Genomic DNA, 16,957 nt, shown 5'->3' with positions numbered 1-16,957 from the left:
ACTAAGGAGGAGCTGTGAATGAAAATTTCCAAAGTAGGGCATAGCATGTAGAAATAGGTGGAGCTTATTGCTTTCAGAATGAATTTCTCTTTGGGAAATCATGGTTTTAAAATAAGTCATTTGCTTTCTTTTTTAAAGGTATTGATTATGGCTTCTGTTTCTTTTGATCAATAAACAGCAGTATTCCCTCTGAAGTATTTTTCAAACCTTTGAAGAAGTTTTGTGCTCCTCTGATGTGTATAGTGAATTCAGACACACACACACACACACACACACACACACACGCTGATCTTGAATCCCTAGAGAAATTCCTCATTTTTCTTTTGGGAGACAGAATTTTGAAGTGTCTCCTGAAGCCCTTTCATGAGAGTGACACTGTGCCATCAGCACTCAGAAAAGCAGGGCTATCACCAGAGCTTCCCAGCCCGGGAGGGTGGCGAAGGGTGCTGGCAGTGGGCAAGGCTGTGGCAGGCTGGGGGCTCCTGGGCTGAGAAAAGCACATCTGGACGTCTCTTGTGTCCTGGTATTAAGGGCAGGATTTGGACTATCTTTAATCTCATTTGACTTGTTCATCTTCCTTTAAGGATCTCCATCAAGATGCGCTGAGTATTCTTTTCAGCCTTTAGTTGGGATTTGCATCAGTGCTCGTAAACCTGCTGGAAGGACAAAGGCCTCCTCTCCTTTGAAGTCCTTTCTCCTGCTTTTCAAAAGCACTCTAAAAGTCTGTCTCCCACCCGGGCTTTTTTTTCCTTATAAAAAGGAGGAGGGAGCTGAAGTGCTTTCCTTAAACTAGAACAAAATAAAATTTTCTCTTTGCTGTATTGAAAGCCATGTCTTTTTTTTTTTTTTTTTTTTTTTTTTTTTTGCAGCTGTATCACTTTAAAAGCTTTCTTAAAAGAGTTCTATTATGCTTTACAATCAGCTTTTAAGTAGACCTTACCGTCTCAGAAAAAGAGGTAAAGATTTGTGTCCCATAAAAGTGGAAAATTTTTATCAAAAGAATCAACTTGACGTTTTTGAGAAGATTTGTGCTTCCCCCATCTCCCCTTTCTGTACTAAAAACATTGTCTCAGGGGGAGACAATGATTGTTTTAATTTCCTTTGAAGGGGAAAAAAATATGACTGGTATCATCTTATTTCAACGACATGAGTTTCTAAATATAACTGCCAGTGATGAATAGAAATAATTGAGAATAGCAGAGTTAGGAAGGTGGATTCCTGCTATAATGTTACTTTGGGAATTTTACGATGCAGTGTTAATAATGTTACTAGACTTTGGAACTTCAACACGCAAACTCATGATTTGACTTCTTTGCCTTCTGGGGGTTATCATTTATGTTGTGCTGAACTTCAGGGTCATACTTAACAGTTTGGATTGTTAAGTTGGGGGTGGGGTTGAAATTTCTGAGGGCCATATGCACAATCTGCTTTTTTTAAAGCCTTCTGATTATCTCCTTTGCCCTTTCACAATTTCATTTTAGTTCCAGTTTGGATCTAAGAGTGTCTGGTGAGGTTTCACAGTTTTGAGTCCTAGAAATATACAATATTTACTTTTATCCTGGTGCTTGATGATCGGAAATATGAGTAAAGAATACTAGATTTGAAAAAAAAAAATAAAAATTTACTTTATACCAAGCAAAGAGACTAAACCATGTCCTCTGAAAAACATTTTTTGTACCTGCTCCCAAAAGGGGGTATCATGTAGTAATATGTTGGAAAAGAAGGCTAGGTGTGAAGAATTGGAATTTAGAGTTAGAGTTTATTATAAGAAGTTATTTTGGTGAACAACAGCATAAATAGTAAAGGTCATTCTAAAGAACTATCTTTCCCTTCACTCATACCACCTCTTGAAGTCTTACCACGGCATGTTTACCAAGCCGTGATCACAAGTTTACTAAAACATTGCTTATGGTTTTTATCCACTTATATTTAACTATAAATGATAAACTATGAGAATTTCTTCAATCTTGCTTTATTGCAAGAAACAGTGTTACTTTGTAATTTTCTTGTTCACAAAATTACATTTAACAAAAACAATCTCTTTTTAAAAGACAAAGAAACGTGAGGGAGAAGCTGGGTAGCGCATGGCGAGGTGGCCACAGTATCCAAAAAACCTAAGTTCAGATCCACCTCTCCCACACGTTGGTGTGATAGTGGTCAAGTTTATTTAACTTCTTAGTTATTTAATTTCTCAGGATTCTAGACATCTCCCCAAGACTATTGATTGCAAAGGACGTGCTGATCTGTACAGGTAGAGGAGGTTTATTATTAGAAACTCTTCATACTGATGAAATCGCAAGGCTACTTTTTTTTTTTTTTAAAATCAGAAGCTAAAAATAATGTCTTGGAGTTCTACAGCAAGAAATACTGTCATAAAAAACTACAGATACTGCATTAACATGGGTATTTTAAAGAAATCATTCTTTTTATTTTATTCATTGCCATGTTTACGTGAGGTGATAAAGCCAAGTATTTCCTTTTCATTCATTTTCATCCATCTGTACTGTGTTGTCTTTAACCCATAATTAGAATGTTTACATTCACCATCAACTTTTCCCCATAAAATTTTGGCTTTCTACAAAGAAAACCTGGCACAAAAATCCTTTTTCATTCAACTACCCCCATAAAATAGTGATTTATGAGAACAAGAAGAGATAATCACATCAGAAATATATCCCTTAGAATGCAATGATTTTTACTCTTGATAAAAGGCTACCAACTGATAAAACTAGACAGTAATTTCAAAAACAACATTCTTTTTTTCATGGAATGGAATGAACATGGGATAAATAGGAGGAAACTCAGGAGGCAAGGAGTAAAGTATAAAGTAATTTTTACAGATAAAATAATGGAAGCATACTCATCTCTCTTTGGGAGGTAAGAGAACTTGAATCTGGTATATATAATTAATTGCACCAATTTCTCTTCTAATAGTTCCTTGTATTTTGTAGATTAACTCCTTTTTTTTTTTTTTTTTTATTGTTTTATGGTTCAAGGAAGCTCAGCTGAAGCTTTCTATGAAGTTTGAAAACTTGAATCAAATGAAAGTCAGCAAATTCCTTGCGTCTTCTCCCTTTCTTCTCCTGGAATGTTATCTTGGCCCTTGTTACCAAACACTAGGAGAGAAATAAAATGGTTTGCCGAGTATTATTTAATGTAGAGAGCATTAAACTGGAGCCATGTTATATAGAACATATAGTTAATAGGGTATTGAACTTGGTACAGTGTGAGTTTGTCTTGGCTCTTACCCCAGAAGTACCAAAATCATTCCTTAATGTTTGCAGGGCTACTTCAGTTTTTTAGCTTATGCTTTACTCTAGCACCACCCTTCTTTCACCTCCCACCAATGCATTGCAATCAGACTTTTGCGTATAACACTACGGAGTAAAACACTACGGAATTTAGAGCACCATTCTAAATATAACTGTAGACAGGGTGTAAATTAGCTATGGATACACCCTAGCTTTAGAATTGAGGTCAGTGTTCTGCTACACTGAAGATAGACAAAATATCTAAATTCTCTGCCATGAAACTATTCTAACCCTTAGAGTGGTAATAAGTTGGCCAAAGAAGACTGAAGTTCCCTCAGCCGAGTGAGGCCTGTGTGATGTGTTTGAAACTAGTTCTGATTCGGAATTAGCTTAGGCAAGCCACTCAGCACCTTGGATCCAGTTTCATCAGATGTGGAAATTTCAGGGAATTAAATTTAAGGACTTTTAAGTTCTTTTCTAGCTCTAAATTTTTTTTGTTTCTATGATTTTTGTCTTTGTATTCCCAGTGCTTTAACAAGGGTCCCGCAAATAGTAGGTCCTTCATGAATATTTGTCGAATTGAATTTTAGTGAGTAGAGGAAGCAGAAAAAAGTTACTTGGAAAGAAGAGAGGAGAAGTGAAAAAGGAAGAGCCCATTTTTAAAAGTTCACAAGATCATAACAAATGACAAAGAGATGTTTCAAAGAAACCTAGGGGGGAAAAAAGGGAAAAGAAACCTAGGAAGACTTGTATGAACTGATGCATAGTGAAGTGAGTAGAACCAAGAAAACAGTGTATACTATAACAGCAGCTTTGTGTAAAGGAATAATTCCCACTTAACTCTGATCATATAATAATCAGTCATGATTCTAGAGAACTGATGGACAAATTTTCTTTTCTTTTTTTTTTTTTTTTTGCTTGACTTTGTTACAAGTATTTTCCCCCTTCCTACAGTGGGAATAGGATTGGGAAGTAGGAAAGAAACAAAATGCTTGTAATTTTTAAAAATAAAATTTAAATTTTCAAAACTCAGTTCATAAAATCACACAATTTTATAGTTAACATGGACTCCACTGGCCATCTATTTCAATACCCCCATTGCCACAGTGTAGCCAACAAGTAGTCATCTACTGTCTGCTTGGCTTAAAATCTCTTAGGAAGAGGGTATTTCCTTCCCAAGGGCCAAAAATCTCTGGGCAAATTTTTCATAGCAAATTTAAATCTGCCTCAAAGCTATATCTACCCATTGCTCCTGATTCTGTCCTCTGAAGCCAAACAGGAATCTAATCTTAAACCCTCTTCTACATCCTAATCCTTCAAAGCTTTTCTCTTTTCCAATCCAAATATTTCTTCTCCTTTAACCTCATTTGGCATGAATTTCAGGCCTTTTGCCATTTTAGTTCCCCACCCACTCATCCTCCCTGCCGCTCAGTTTACCATTCATTGTCTTTTCTAAAATGTTTCAGAATTGAAAGCAGACCACATCTAGATGATAGTTTGATAGGATTTAAATAGATTTAAGACTTGTGATCATAAACTGGTTTACAAAATATTTCTCTGATGCTGGTTTGCAGAACAATTGGAAGGAAGGAAAAAGCTAAATTAGTTCTGCAGTGTCAGAATCATATCTTCAGAATTAGAAGGGAACCTAAGGGCCATCTAGTATCATCTCTACTTGACCAACCATCTTTTCCACAAGTCATTGTTCAGCCCCTTCCTGAAGGCCTCTATATTGGATCCCCTGACATGCTTCATTTGGGATGCCCCTGCTCCAAGTGATAGATTCTTCTTTTTCCAACTATGTATATGGAGATGGAACTTCAAAGTCTCAGAGCAGCTTCAAACCCTTTATTCTGATTTTTTTTATTCTTTATTCTGCCCTTGCTGATTACTATTAAGTTTACCTTTGATGTGTAATATGGCCTTTAAAATCAAGGAATCCAAGAATTTAGAATTTATCCTGTTGTATATTGACTCATTTGTATAGAGCTTTTTTTTTTTTTTTTTTTTGCCTTATACCCTGGAATATAAAGGTAGAAAGGACTACTCTCTTTTAACATGTCATTTTCTGAGCACAGAGTATATAGAATGATGGGAACCTTAGTTTTGGAGGGAACTCTCAAAATCCACTTAGTCTTTCACTACTTTATTAAGGATATGTTGACTATCCTTTTGTTGGACTATTGCCTAGATAAGATGACTTAATTACCAAGCATCTTTTTGATGGCCCTTTGCTTTTATTTGCACAATGAGCCCTTATAGATTTGGATTCCATCTCAGTGACAGATAACACATAAAAATTAACTGGGGCAGATATGTATTTTTATTTTTTGTCCTGTAAAAAGATGTGCAAAAATTCTCCAATATCTCCTGCTACCTCACACCTTTTACTTCTCTACATTTTACCAGCCCACTGGGTTTCTAGAATATGGCTCAAAATAATTTATAGCAAGACTTTATCTTGTTGGCAACTTATTTTCCTTTTGTAAGTAACTCATTAATGGCGTTGTACTCTCTGTAGAATGGAAAGTTAAAAAAAAAAAAAAAAAGGCAGGGGGAAGGAGGAAGCAAACCTAGAAGGAACCATCCAGCAGTTTAGTTGAGGTTGAAAGTCAGCAGCAGCAGATTTCTTGCCCAGCTGAGGCATCAGATAGAAAGGCTAGGGCTTACTCTGAAATATATTGAGAAATAACTGACAGAATTTTAGAATCAGAGGCTTATAGTCATGTTGCCTTATCAAGAGGCTTGTTTTTAATGCCTTTCAGAAAGTGCTTTTCATCTGAACTATGAATATTTATTACTTTATTTAAGAATGTTGGTTCTTGCAGGGTGTTATTTAGCACCTATGTATTATGGCTAGTACATATTAGTCTTATGACCAGTACATTTAAGCTTTCAACAATTATTTGTTGGTAATCCAGGAAAAAGTCCAGTGGCACAGATTATTTGAGATTAAGAAAGATCTAGTTCATAAAATCATGATTTTGAGTATGGGTGAAACATGAAATTGGGTATTTTGTTGTGTGCCTTTGAACTAGTGTAATTTAATTTTATTGAGCTATTCAGTGAAGAAGCAAATGCAAACAGCTGGAATTGAATAATAGATTTTAAAAAATAATCATTTCTTCATAAACAAAAGTCAATTTTAACAAAATTTCAATAGTTCTACTGCTGTAAACTCAAAATAATTTTCTGAAATGTGAATTTAAGCAACAATGAATTTTAATCAATTTGTTTTTTTCCCATTAAGGTGAAATGACCACTCCCCGAGTTATTCTGACTGGCCATGACTATGAGATCACTTGTGCTACTGTTTGTGCTGAACTTGGCTTAGTAATAAGTGGTTCTAAAGGTAAGTTTGCTCAATGGTTATGCGCCCAGTATCTGTTCCTTTATGGGTTTTAGTGATTTCGTCCACATGAATTTTTCCCATTTCTCTGAGGAGACACAAGGAGCAACACTTTTATTTCTATTGTATGCCCCTGGATTTCCTGGGAACGGCTGTGGCAAATAACTTGTGGCTGTGCCCAGGCCTGTGCTAGTAGCCATCTACCAAGACTAGTTTGGTAATAGGAGTAGAAAGATAAGCTTACGTTTATTTAAATACCTCAGTGCAATCACTCTCTTGATCCAAGGTGTTGTGTTATATCTAAAGTCAATACAAAAACTTAGAAACATAAATTTCACAACTTTCACTTTGTTACTTTTTCTACTAGAGAGTTAAGTTACCTATTACAAGAATTACAAGTCAGTTTTCTTTCTCTTCAAATGAGTTGCTGAAAAGGCTAGCCTTTGAAGTAATCAGCTTAACCATGTCCTCAGATGAAATAGTCTGGCCCAGCTGGGTGGTTTTCAGAATCATTTATTAACCATTTAGGGGTTTGTGAGTAAAATGAGCCCATAGTTCATAACTATGAAGTGCTGTCCTTATTGATGGGTAGAAGTAGTATGGCTATCAGGTATTTCCCCACCTTATTTCTAAGCGCTAATCATTTAATGCATTCCAAGGAAGCAAAAGTTCTTAGTCTATATGGGAATGAAGTTAGATTGTATATCAGACTTAGCAAATTAGTTACTTCTGATTGAGGAAATTAAAAATTTATAGGCTTTATTTTACTTAAGGCAAAAGATAGGGACAACACCGTTTTCATGATACATGCTTTTTACTACCAAAAAAAATTTGGTGGGGGGACAAAAATAATTGTTATTCTTATTACAGTTGACTCAGTAAAATATCAGAATAACAAGCAACCATCTGTATCCACTTTTCTCTCTAGGGGCAAAAAATATTTTTTTTTGCTATTGTCTACATAGCATCAGGGTAGCTATGTTGCACAGTGGATAGAGTGTTTCACTAAAGTCTAAGATACTCCTAAAAGGACTCTGACACAAGAGTTTCACAAAATAATTTAGTTATAAAATGATAATAGTTTTTTGTTTTGTTTTAATATATATAATTTATAGTCTTCTAAAGCTGTACTATGAAACTTTAAATGTGAATCTCAAGATTCAAATGAGTCTTGGTTTAAATTTTGGCTGCATTCAAAAGAAAAATGTAACTTAATTTTGCTGAAAGATCACATCAAAGGCCTATTTCAGAAAATTGTTTTGAGTATGCAAGAGTAGCAGAACTCTAATTTTATAAGAAATATCCTTTGTCATTCTGTTCACTTCTACTCTAAATGATTTTAATCACATTTTAAATAAATCTAAGCAGTCTCCCTTATTACCTGTCCTTTTTTTTGGAAAGAAATTATTAACATTCTGTTGGCAGGCTGTTGTGAGAGATCATTCATGCTTTTTTTATTTCCCTTCTTTCTTCAGAAGGACCATGTCTCATACATTCTATGAATGGAGACTTGTTAAGAACTCTGGAGGGCCCTGAAAACTGTTTGAAACCAAAACTCATCCAGGCTTCAAGAGAGGGTCACTGTGTCATATACTATGAAAATGGTGTCTTCTGTATATTCAGTGTGAATGGAAAACTTCAGGCCACCATGGAAACAGATGACAATATCAGGGTGAGTGCTCCGAGTATTTTTTTCACTAGCCCCCAGGTGTTCTATACAAGTGCTTTTCAAATAAGCAAGGAGGGGAGAAGCTTGAAAGTTCTGGGATTATTCAAAAGTAAAAGAGTTAGGTAGTTGTGCTTTAGGTCTAGACTCCTAGAGACCACGGTATGAGTGTCGGCTGTGTTAACTGCATCAATTGCAGGGAATTCTTTGTATCCAAGATCATTTCCTACAAGTAGACATGGAGCTTCAGCACCTAGATTTACTTACAGAGTTGTGAAATGATTTTGGATTGTTCTGAGATTCTGAGCCCCAGATTTCTGTAGGTAAAGTATCTTGATTATTTTTCCAAATTAGCAAAAAGTGGTGAAAAGTCATTAAGTAATGAAACTAGTGAAACAGGCTTTTAAAAGTGAACAAAAGAGAGGAAAGATTAAAGTTCCCATATTATGGGAAATAACAGGTATAATTTGATTCTGGAAATTTGCTTTATCAAAAAAAAAAAAAGAATAAAGATTTAATTTTAAAATTTTAATTTAAAAGCATTTATTAAGCACTTGTGCATCAGGAACTGCCCTCAGTTGTAGAGGACTTAAATTTATCTGGGAAAAACACAGAAATGTACATTAAAAATATTGTAAAATGACTAAAATGTTAAATATCAACAACCCAAGGTGGGGGGGGGGGGATTCAAGAAAGGAGATGATGAATAAGCTGAATCTTGAAAGGAGCAAGGAATTGCAGGGCATGGGCTGGGCAAAGGAAGTGGAACCTCATGAACAGACCAGGATGGCTCGTGGAGTAAGCGAGAGCCAGGTGAAATCAGTGAAAAAAACTCCATGGTAGCCAGTTGTGGAGAGTTTTCAATGTGTCAGCAGAGTCGCTGCATAGCAGCACAAGAGATCTCAAATCTATTCCCCCCTCCTCTTCACTTAGCTACCACTGAAGTTCACATTTCATACTTGGACTCAGAAAATAGTCTCCGAGTTTATAGTCTTTATGATTTTAAGTCTCTTCCATTATCCAATCCATCAATCAATATCTTTCCTCTCTTTTGTGACTGTCTCTACTTGGTTCCACCACTTTTCTTCTCTCTTCTGAACTGTCTGCAGTCTGGTTTCTGACTTTGTCTAATATGGCCTTTTCCCATTCCTCAAACTTTTTGATCTCTCTGTCACATCTGCCATTGTTGGTCACCTTTTCCTGTTTGGGTTGTGACATACTTATCTGTCCTGGTTCTTCATGTCACACTTGCTGACTATGTCCCTCAAGAGTCTCCTTTTGGTCCTTTTGGCTTTACCTTCTACATTCTGTCACTTGGAATTCATCGGTTCACTTGGGTTTGATTATCTTCTCTATACAAACGATCTCTCCACATATTCAGCTAGGCCCAAGCTACAGTTCCACATCGCCAGTTGCCTTTTGGATACCTTGAACTGAATGGCCCACAGTCAACTCAATTTCCACATGTCCAAAACTGAATTCATTATATTCTCCCCAAACCTTGTCTTCCCAGTCATTAAGAGTACCACCAGTGACCCAGGATTGTCCTCCGTCAGATCAACTCCATTTCTAAAACTCATTTCTGTCCTCACTGCATGTCCTGTAGCTGCCTTCTCCCCACTCCCACCGTCACGACAGGGACAGAGTCCGGGGCCTCCAGGCCTCTCACCCTGCCCACCACAGTTGCTTTTCCTTTGGCATCCCTGTATCGCCTGCTCAACTGCAAAGGGCATTTTTCTGGCCATATCTCCTACTCACTCAACTCCACGAAGGCCTAACTGTCTTTAGGAGTGGATAGAAGGTTCTCTTTGGCATTTACAACTTCCCATTGTCTTAGGGTTTTTCCCCCCGGTTCCCACACGTTGTGATCCAGTCACACTGGACAGCTTGCGCCTTCACATATAACACTGCCATCTCCTAGTGTTTCCACCACTGTCCCCCATCCCGGGAATGCTGGGCTCCCATCCTTCTGGTCACCAGGAACCTGCTCCAGAAAGGTCCTTTATATGGGTGAGCACTTAGTAGATGTAGTATTGTTCTTCCAGATGAAACATGAGCTCTTTGGGAACAGGAACTGTTTCGATTCTGTCTTTGCGTGCCTGGCCCATTTATATAGGAGTCACTTGGTAAAGGCTCATTGCATGAGATTTTGTCTTATTGTGTAGGCAATAAGTCCCTGAAGCTCCTTGGCCATGTTGTGGTGTTATGGTCAGATATGTTTTCTTGAAAATCAGTTTAGTGGTAGAGCACAGGATGGAAGAAGGAAAAGAAACCAATTAGGGGAATATTAGAATGGTCCAGATGAGATGTGATGAGGGCATCTGTATGATGCACTCACAATGTGAGTGAAGAAAAGGGACTGGATGACAGGATGGAGATATGAAGGAAAAAATAAGAAGATAACTCTGAGGTTATTAAAGCACTAGAAGGATGGTAGAGATCCAGGAAATGGTTAAAATTTGAGGGGAAGATGATGAGTTCTGGTTTGTTCATACTAAGTATGAGTTCTTAGTCTAGAACAATCAGTGAAGTGTCTCATAGGTACCAATGATGATGAATGAATGGAGAGAGGTGCGGGTCATGCAAGTAATTTTGGGAATCATTTGTATAACTATGTTGATTGATATCATTTGGAGCTGAAGAGATCACTCTCCCTAGTCCAGAATATATTCCCCAGATATGTGATGTACATGTAAATGTGTAAATGTGTGATGTGAAAGGATCCACAACAGTATTTTAAGACACTTGTTTTTTCAAGGTTCTTCCTTATTCTCAAATTATAGGTGAGATCCCACAATACTGTTCTGTACGTGTCTCATCATATCCCAACTTGAACTCTAGTCCATTGTTAGAGTTTATTGCAGAATCAGTATTATCAGTTGTGTGACAATATAATCTTTGCCCTCTAACAGAGACAAAAGATTATTTCTGAAACTTTGTAGAGTAAGTTTTAGCATTTTCACTCTTTGTGGTAGTTGTTATTCCTGAAGTTAGAAATATTCTATATCAGAGACAATATTATCAGCTTTGGAATGCAAATGCATTAGGAGTTAATGATGTGCTCAACCAAAAAAAAAAAGTCTAGGCCATAGGATTATAGATTACAAGATGGCTGGGACCATACTGACCAGCCGGCCCAAATCTCTCCTCTTCCACATGATAAAACTAAAGTACAAAGAAGTGCAGTCACCTGCCCAGAGGCCTTAGTCAGAGGCTAGATTTAAAATCCAGGCTTCTGACTCCATGCCTAAGGAGAATGTTGTTTCTAAGAGTAAGGAGGCGATTGTATTCCACCCTAGTCAGAACATATCTGCAGTGTTGTGGTTAATTCAGGATGCCAGCAGAGAAATGACATTGAGAAACCGGAGAGTAAATGAGATGCTGAAGGATCTTAAACACATGCCATATGAAGATCAATTGAAAAAAACTGGAGTTTTTTTTAAGCCCTGGAGAAAACTGTGGGGATACAGTAGCTGTCTTCGAGTACTTGAAGGACTGTCACATGCAAGAGGGAATAACAGTATCATCTGACATATATGTAGCATTTCAGATTTGTCATCCATTTTAGCTGTATTATCTCATTTTGTTTTCAGCAATCTGGAAGGGGAATCCCTATTTTTATCCCTGTTTTACAGATGAGGAAACAGAGGCAGTGACTTGCCAGAATCATCACAGCTAGTAAACATTTGAGACAAAATGAAACTTATGTCTTCCTGAGTCTGATGCTCTATCCACTTTGCTACCTAATCCCAAGTTTCTGGTGGGCCCCTGAGTGCAAGTTAAAGGAGCAACATTACGCTTGATGTCAGGAAAAAAACTTGGTCAATTTAAGCTGTCCAAAAGTAGAATGGACGGCATTGGAAGTTCCCCCTCACAGGGTATCTGGATATCTTTAAGCAGAGGCTGAATGATCATTGGTCAGGAGTGGTGTAGATGGTATGGGGGGGGGGGGGGGGGGAGGCAGGAAATGTATGGGAGTTAAAAGCTACTAAGGAAGGGTCTTTCCAACTCAAAAAATCTGTAATCCATTCACAGGATTCGGACGCTTAGGTCTACTGTGGTATTTGGGAGAGAGAGGTAATAATAAATTTGGGGAAGAAAGAAAGTAGGGACTCAGAGAGGTAAGAAAACGGTCCCAGGAGTAGAGGCAGAATTATTGCTTCTTCTTTCTCTTCTCCATTTTATTCCATAGTTCTCTTCCTCTTACTTCTCTCTGCTCCAGAGGCCCAGTTTACCAGATACTCTCTTCTCTATTATTTTTTCTACCTTTCTATAGTACTTCATTTAAAGCAAGTACACATCAGAGGGTTTTCCTAACTTTACAATCATAATGTCGATAATCTGTCACTTTCAGTTGCGATTATGTTGTCAGCTGAGTTGATAAATCTGAAAAAATCTCTCAAAATCCCTTGCTGACTGAAACAATTTCTGGAGTGTTTCAGTTGGTACCACCAGCCTGATGAAGGTGCCACTGGCAACAGCAAGGGTCTGCTGGGCACCTACCTTTCTCTCCCTCTCTCCTTTCCTCCCTGCAGCCTGTATTTCCCCATCTCGGGCATTTCCCATCGGATTTTAAGCTTAAACAATTCATGGCTTTTTTCGGAAAGCTTCTGCACTTTATCATACTAACCTGCAAGTGGCAACTGTGTGATTAAAGTCACAGTGTTTAAAATGAGCTTTACCTGCCCTGGAGACTGACACTTTCACTGTTCACTGCCTGGGGGAAATTAGGGAAGGAAGGAAATGAGCCACTATGTTTGTATGCAGTGCCCTGAATCCCCGAGCAAAGTTCTCAGACCCCTTCCCATGTATGGCCACAGACTGGGGACCAAGGAAGCAAATTAGTCATGAGCTGGGAACTCAATTCCTTTCTCAGAGAGTGGGGCTTGCAAACATACCCCGGGGAAGCTGGGCTAATCAGTGCTTCCCACCTGTTTTTATTTTAAATGCTGTATTGCTCCATGTCACTTTGGTTAATAGCATATCACAGTACATCAACTGTGCGATGTTTAGATGTCTTAATGAATAACTTAAATTTAAGGAGGCAGCCTGTACAGATCAGGAAAGTTGTTTTATCCAAAACAGAGGCTATCCACTATTTCACTCACAGGGACTCGTTTATTTTTCTTTCCTGAGACCATGTTTTGAAACATGGAAGTCCCCAGCAGACTGCCACAGCCATCACGGTGACAGCTCCCCATTAGAAGCAGCAGTGCCTTCTTGAGAACCAGACTAGTTATTATATTTATCCCAAGTGCCCGGGTTTTCTCTGGGCAAAACTATACTGGGAACCACTTAAAATTCTGAATTGGCCATGTTGGGTAAGCTGCGAGTACAATATCAGTTGCTCATTTGGGGTAGAATCCTTGACCCTTACGCTGCCACATCTTAGTCTCTCACACTTTGAAATACCCAAGCAGACGTGTTCAACGATCAAAGAAACTGCGATGGGTTTTTAAAAAAACAAAACAAAAACACCCTAACAAGTATTTTTCCCCTCCTTCACAAGCAATATAACTAACACAAATAATATGGAGAAACTTATTGTCTTGAAAATCCTTTTATTTGACCAGTATCACTAAGATGCTTAGATATCAGATCAAAGGGTTAAAGATTAATGGTTTTAATTTACCTTTTAATATGGCATTTCTCTAATAAAAAGCCCCAAGTATAAAACTCAAGTGAACCACAACCAGAAGGTTAATGGATTTTCATCAGCAGAATTTTATAAGTGTAGCAAATAATTATTTGTCATGGTCCTCACTGCATTTTCCAAAGAGCCTCAGGAGATTGTCATTTGCAAGATGAAAGAAAAGGATAATTTATTTTATTTCTAATGAAAAAAACTTTAATATTTGCATTTTGTTTAAGAGAGATGGTTATTGGATATACTGTATCTAGCAGTCCTTCACCTGTTATTTGTAGTAGAATTTTTAAGAATGTTTCAATATTAAAAAAAAAAAAAAAACCCTATCAGTTCCTCATCATATTAAATTTAGTTTCTTCAAAGGGCAGATTGTAAGATGCCCCGTTTTCTTTCTTCTAACCAGAGTAAAGCTCATAGTCTCAGATATTATATACCCCAAAGGAGGGGGGGGGCGGTTTTTTTCATATTTCCAGAAATGATGTGTTTAACTGGAGCCTCAGATTTACAGCTCTCCATCAGGAGTGCAGTTTCTCATCCCTCCTCAGGATGTGCAAATACCACCAACTCTGGGATGCTTTTTTGCTGGCCTGTTAGCATTAGAACGGATGGCTTTGAAGGGAGTAGGGAGAAGGGGGAGGGGGAGAACGCGGTATTATTATATGATCTGTTATTTTACATGGCTACCCAACCTAGATAAGAAGCAGGCTCAGGTTGGGGGCAGCATTCAGAGCTCTGGCATCAACTTAGGCCTTTGAACTTTTCCAAGCAGGAATAAGGAATAAAGCCCCACTCTTAAGAAATACTCTGGGATTTCAGCTTAGAGTTTTTTTCAGAAGAGGAAACTTTAAGATCCTGCTATGAGGTCAGTTTCAGGCCCTCAACTAGGCAAATAAGTCTGGGAGACAGTCAGCTCATAAGCCTGTTTGAAAAGCTACATTAAAATTAGCATCCTTCTCCAGTCAGAGCTGAGAAAACAGCTTATTTTTTCCCTTTAATTTCTCTTCTTTTGCACCAGCCTTTGATAAAGAACATCCTTAAAACCTTCTCCTTGTCTTTGATATTCTTTCTCAAGAAATTATTATTGTTTTCATTTCAGTCAGATTCCGTGTACTCAGAGTGGAAAAAGACAAATAAAAACCAGCCAAACTCAAAATTCCCATCCTTTTCTGTCAATTATTACTTTTGTAAACTTAGGTTACTTTTTAGGTGACCTTTTTTTAGGTCACTTAATATTCCTCATTTGTAAAAATTGGGGGTAGACTAGACGATCTCCAAAGATCACCCAGCCTACAATCTGGACTCTCCCTGCCCCACTTCCTTTCTTGTCAGCCCCTTTCCGGGGAGCTCCCATTTCTCTCCAGTTTGGCCCTCGTGGCCTTTTGCTCAGGGCTCATCTTGGGTGGGCTCTCTTCTTTCTGTGGACTCTCTTTGTTAACCGACCCTCTTCTAAGTATCTCTAAGCACATGACTCATCTGTATATCCAGCTCTAATCCATCTCCCCCCTAAATACTCCAATCCCCCATCTTGAATATGTCCAAAATGACTTTCCTCTCTTCCCTCCCTCTTTTTAGTTAGACTTTTTATTTTGGCACCTCTGTCCCAACCACTCCACGCTCCTCTCTCTCCATTCATAAGGCTGTTTGTTACTTAGTTCAGGCCCTCATCACCTCTTGCCTGGATTGTCACAGTAGCTTTCCTATTGGTCTTCGTATTCTTTCCCAGAATCTTTAAGGCTTCCCTGTTGCCTCAAGGATAAAACTCATATTCCCTTGCCTGGCATTTAAAGCTAACCACGATCTGATTGCCCATTATCACAGTCAAGTACAAACTGGATTTTAGCCATTTCCTGACCTCATCATTCCATGCTCCAGCACACCTCTTACCCGAGATGCTCGTCCTCTCTCCTCCTCTCCCCCGGCTTCCTTCAGGGCCTAGCTCCGACACCCCCTTTCCTGACCCTTCGCCAGCCAGCCTACGCTGACAGGATGCTCCCTCCCAAGACTGTCTTATCTGTTGTCGTTTAGTCACGTCTAACTCCTCCTGATGCTGCGGATTGAAACGGTTCTGCAGTGATTCACGTGGTCCCGGCAGCCTAAGGGAGGTGCCGTTGTCAGCGCCCATACTGTCCACGGGCTTTTCTTGGCGGCGGCGGGAGTGATCTGCCATCTCCTGCTCCAGTGGATCAAGATGTGCCCAGGACCGCTCGGCTAGTGACTGTCAGGTCCTCCTGACTTCAAGCCTTATCGGCCCCGAGCCAAGCAGACAGCCCTCATCTGGTTTCCTTGTTTACTTACTGTGTCTGTATCGTCCCAGGAGAGCATACGCTCCTTGAGGAACATTCTTACTGTTTAATCTGTCTTTGCTTCTCAGAACCTATCGCTTCCACTTGAGATCTTGATTTCCAAAAACAATGTCGAGCACCATTCTTAGGGGAAAAAGCACATCTAGAACACTGAATCCTGCTTCTCCGTTTCTGATTTTAAAATAAGAGGCGTGAAAGTTCTAGAAGACAAATATCCTTATGAATTGTGGACTTTTGCAAAACCTTCTTAAAACCTCATCATAGATTTACTAGGCTCCCCCTAATCTTGAGGAAATTAAAAGTGGTGGAAGTAAAGTGATTGGCCTTCTGCCTCTTTTAATTTCCTCATCAGTTGAAAAGAAAAAAAGTCAGACTAGATGGTTTCTAAGGAATCTTCAAATCTAGTATTATAAATTCCCTGGCAGACTAGGTTTTATAGATGTTAATCCTATGAGGCAACTAATTAGGTAGCTCAGCCGATAGAGCATCAGACTGGGAGTGAGGAAGACCTGAGTTTAAATCTGGCTGTGGACATTACTTGCTCTATGACCTTGGGTCGACCTCTGCTGTCAGTTTTCTTACCTGTAAAATAGGGAAAACAGCAAAGATCTTGGAGATGTTGTGAGGATCAGATAGTATTTGTAAAGTGCTTAGCCCCCAGTAACACCCAGAATAGAGATATATAGAATATAGATAATATCAATATATTATCGATTTGATGATAAGATGAGTAATATTTAA

At 38.5% G+C, this 16,957-nt stretch overlaps 1 protein-coding gene across 8 annotated transcripts in view; it reads left to right on the top strand.

The window, feature by feature from the left end:
- The window catches only part of LRBA (LPS responsive beige-like anchor protein), a 754,452-nt gene that overhangs the window by 735,203 nt on the left and 2,292 nt on the right, over positions 1–16,957 (top strand). For all 8 annotated transcript variants that reach the window (XM_012552173.3, XM_023505940.2, XM_031943309.1 and 5 more), the window contains 2 exons: positions 6,502–6,603; positions 8,076–8,272. In XM_012552173.3, the coding sequence (XP_012407627.1) occupies positions 6,502–6,603; positions 8,076–8,272 (299 nt within the window). The remainder of the gene's footprint in view (positions 1–6,501; positions 6,604–8,075; positions 8,273–16,957) is intronic.

Source organism: Sarcophilus harrisii, chromosome 6 (genome assembly GCF_902635505.1).
Source record: "Sarcophilus harrisii chromosome 6, mSarHar1.11, whole genome shotgun sequence".
NCBI lineage: Eukaryota > Metazoa > Chordata > Mammalia > Dasyuromorphia > Dasyuridae > Sarcophilus > Sarcophilus harrisii.
This window is presented reverse-complemented; position numbering and strand designations above follow the sequence as displayed.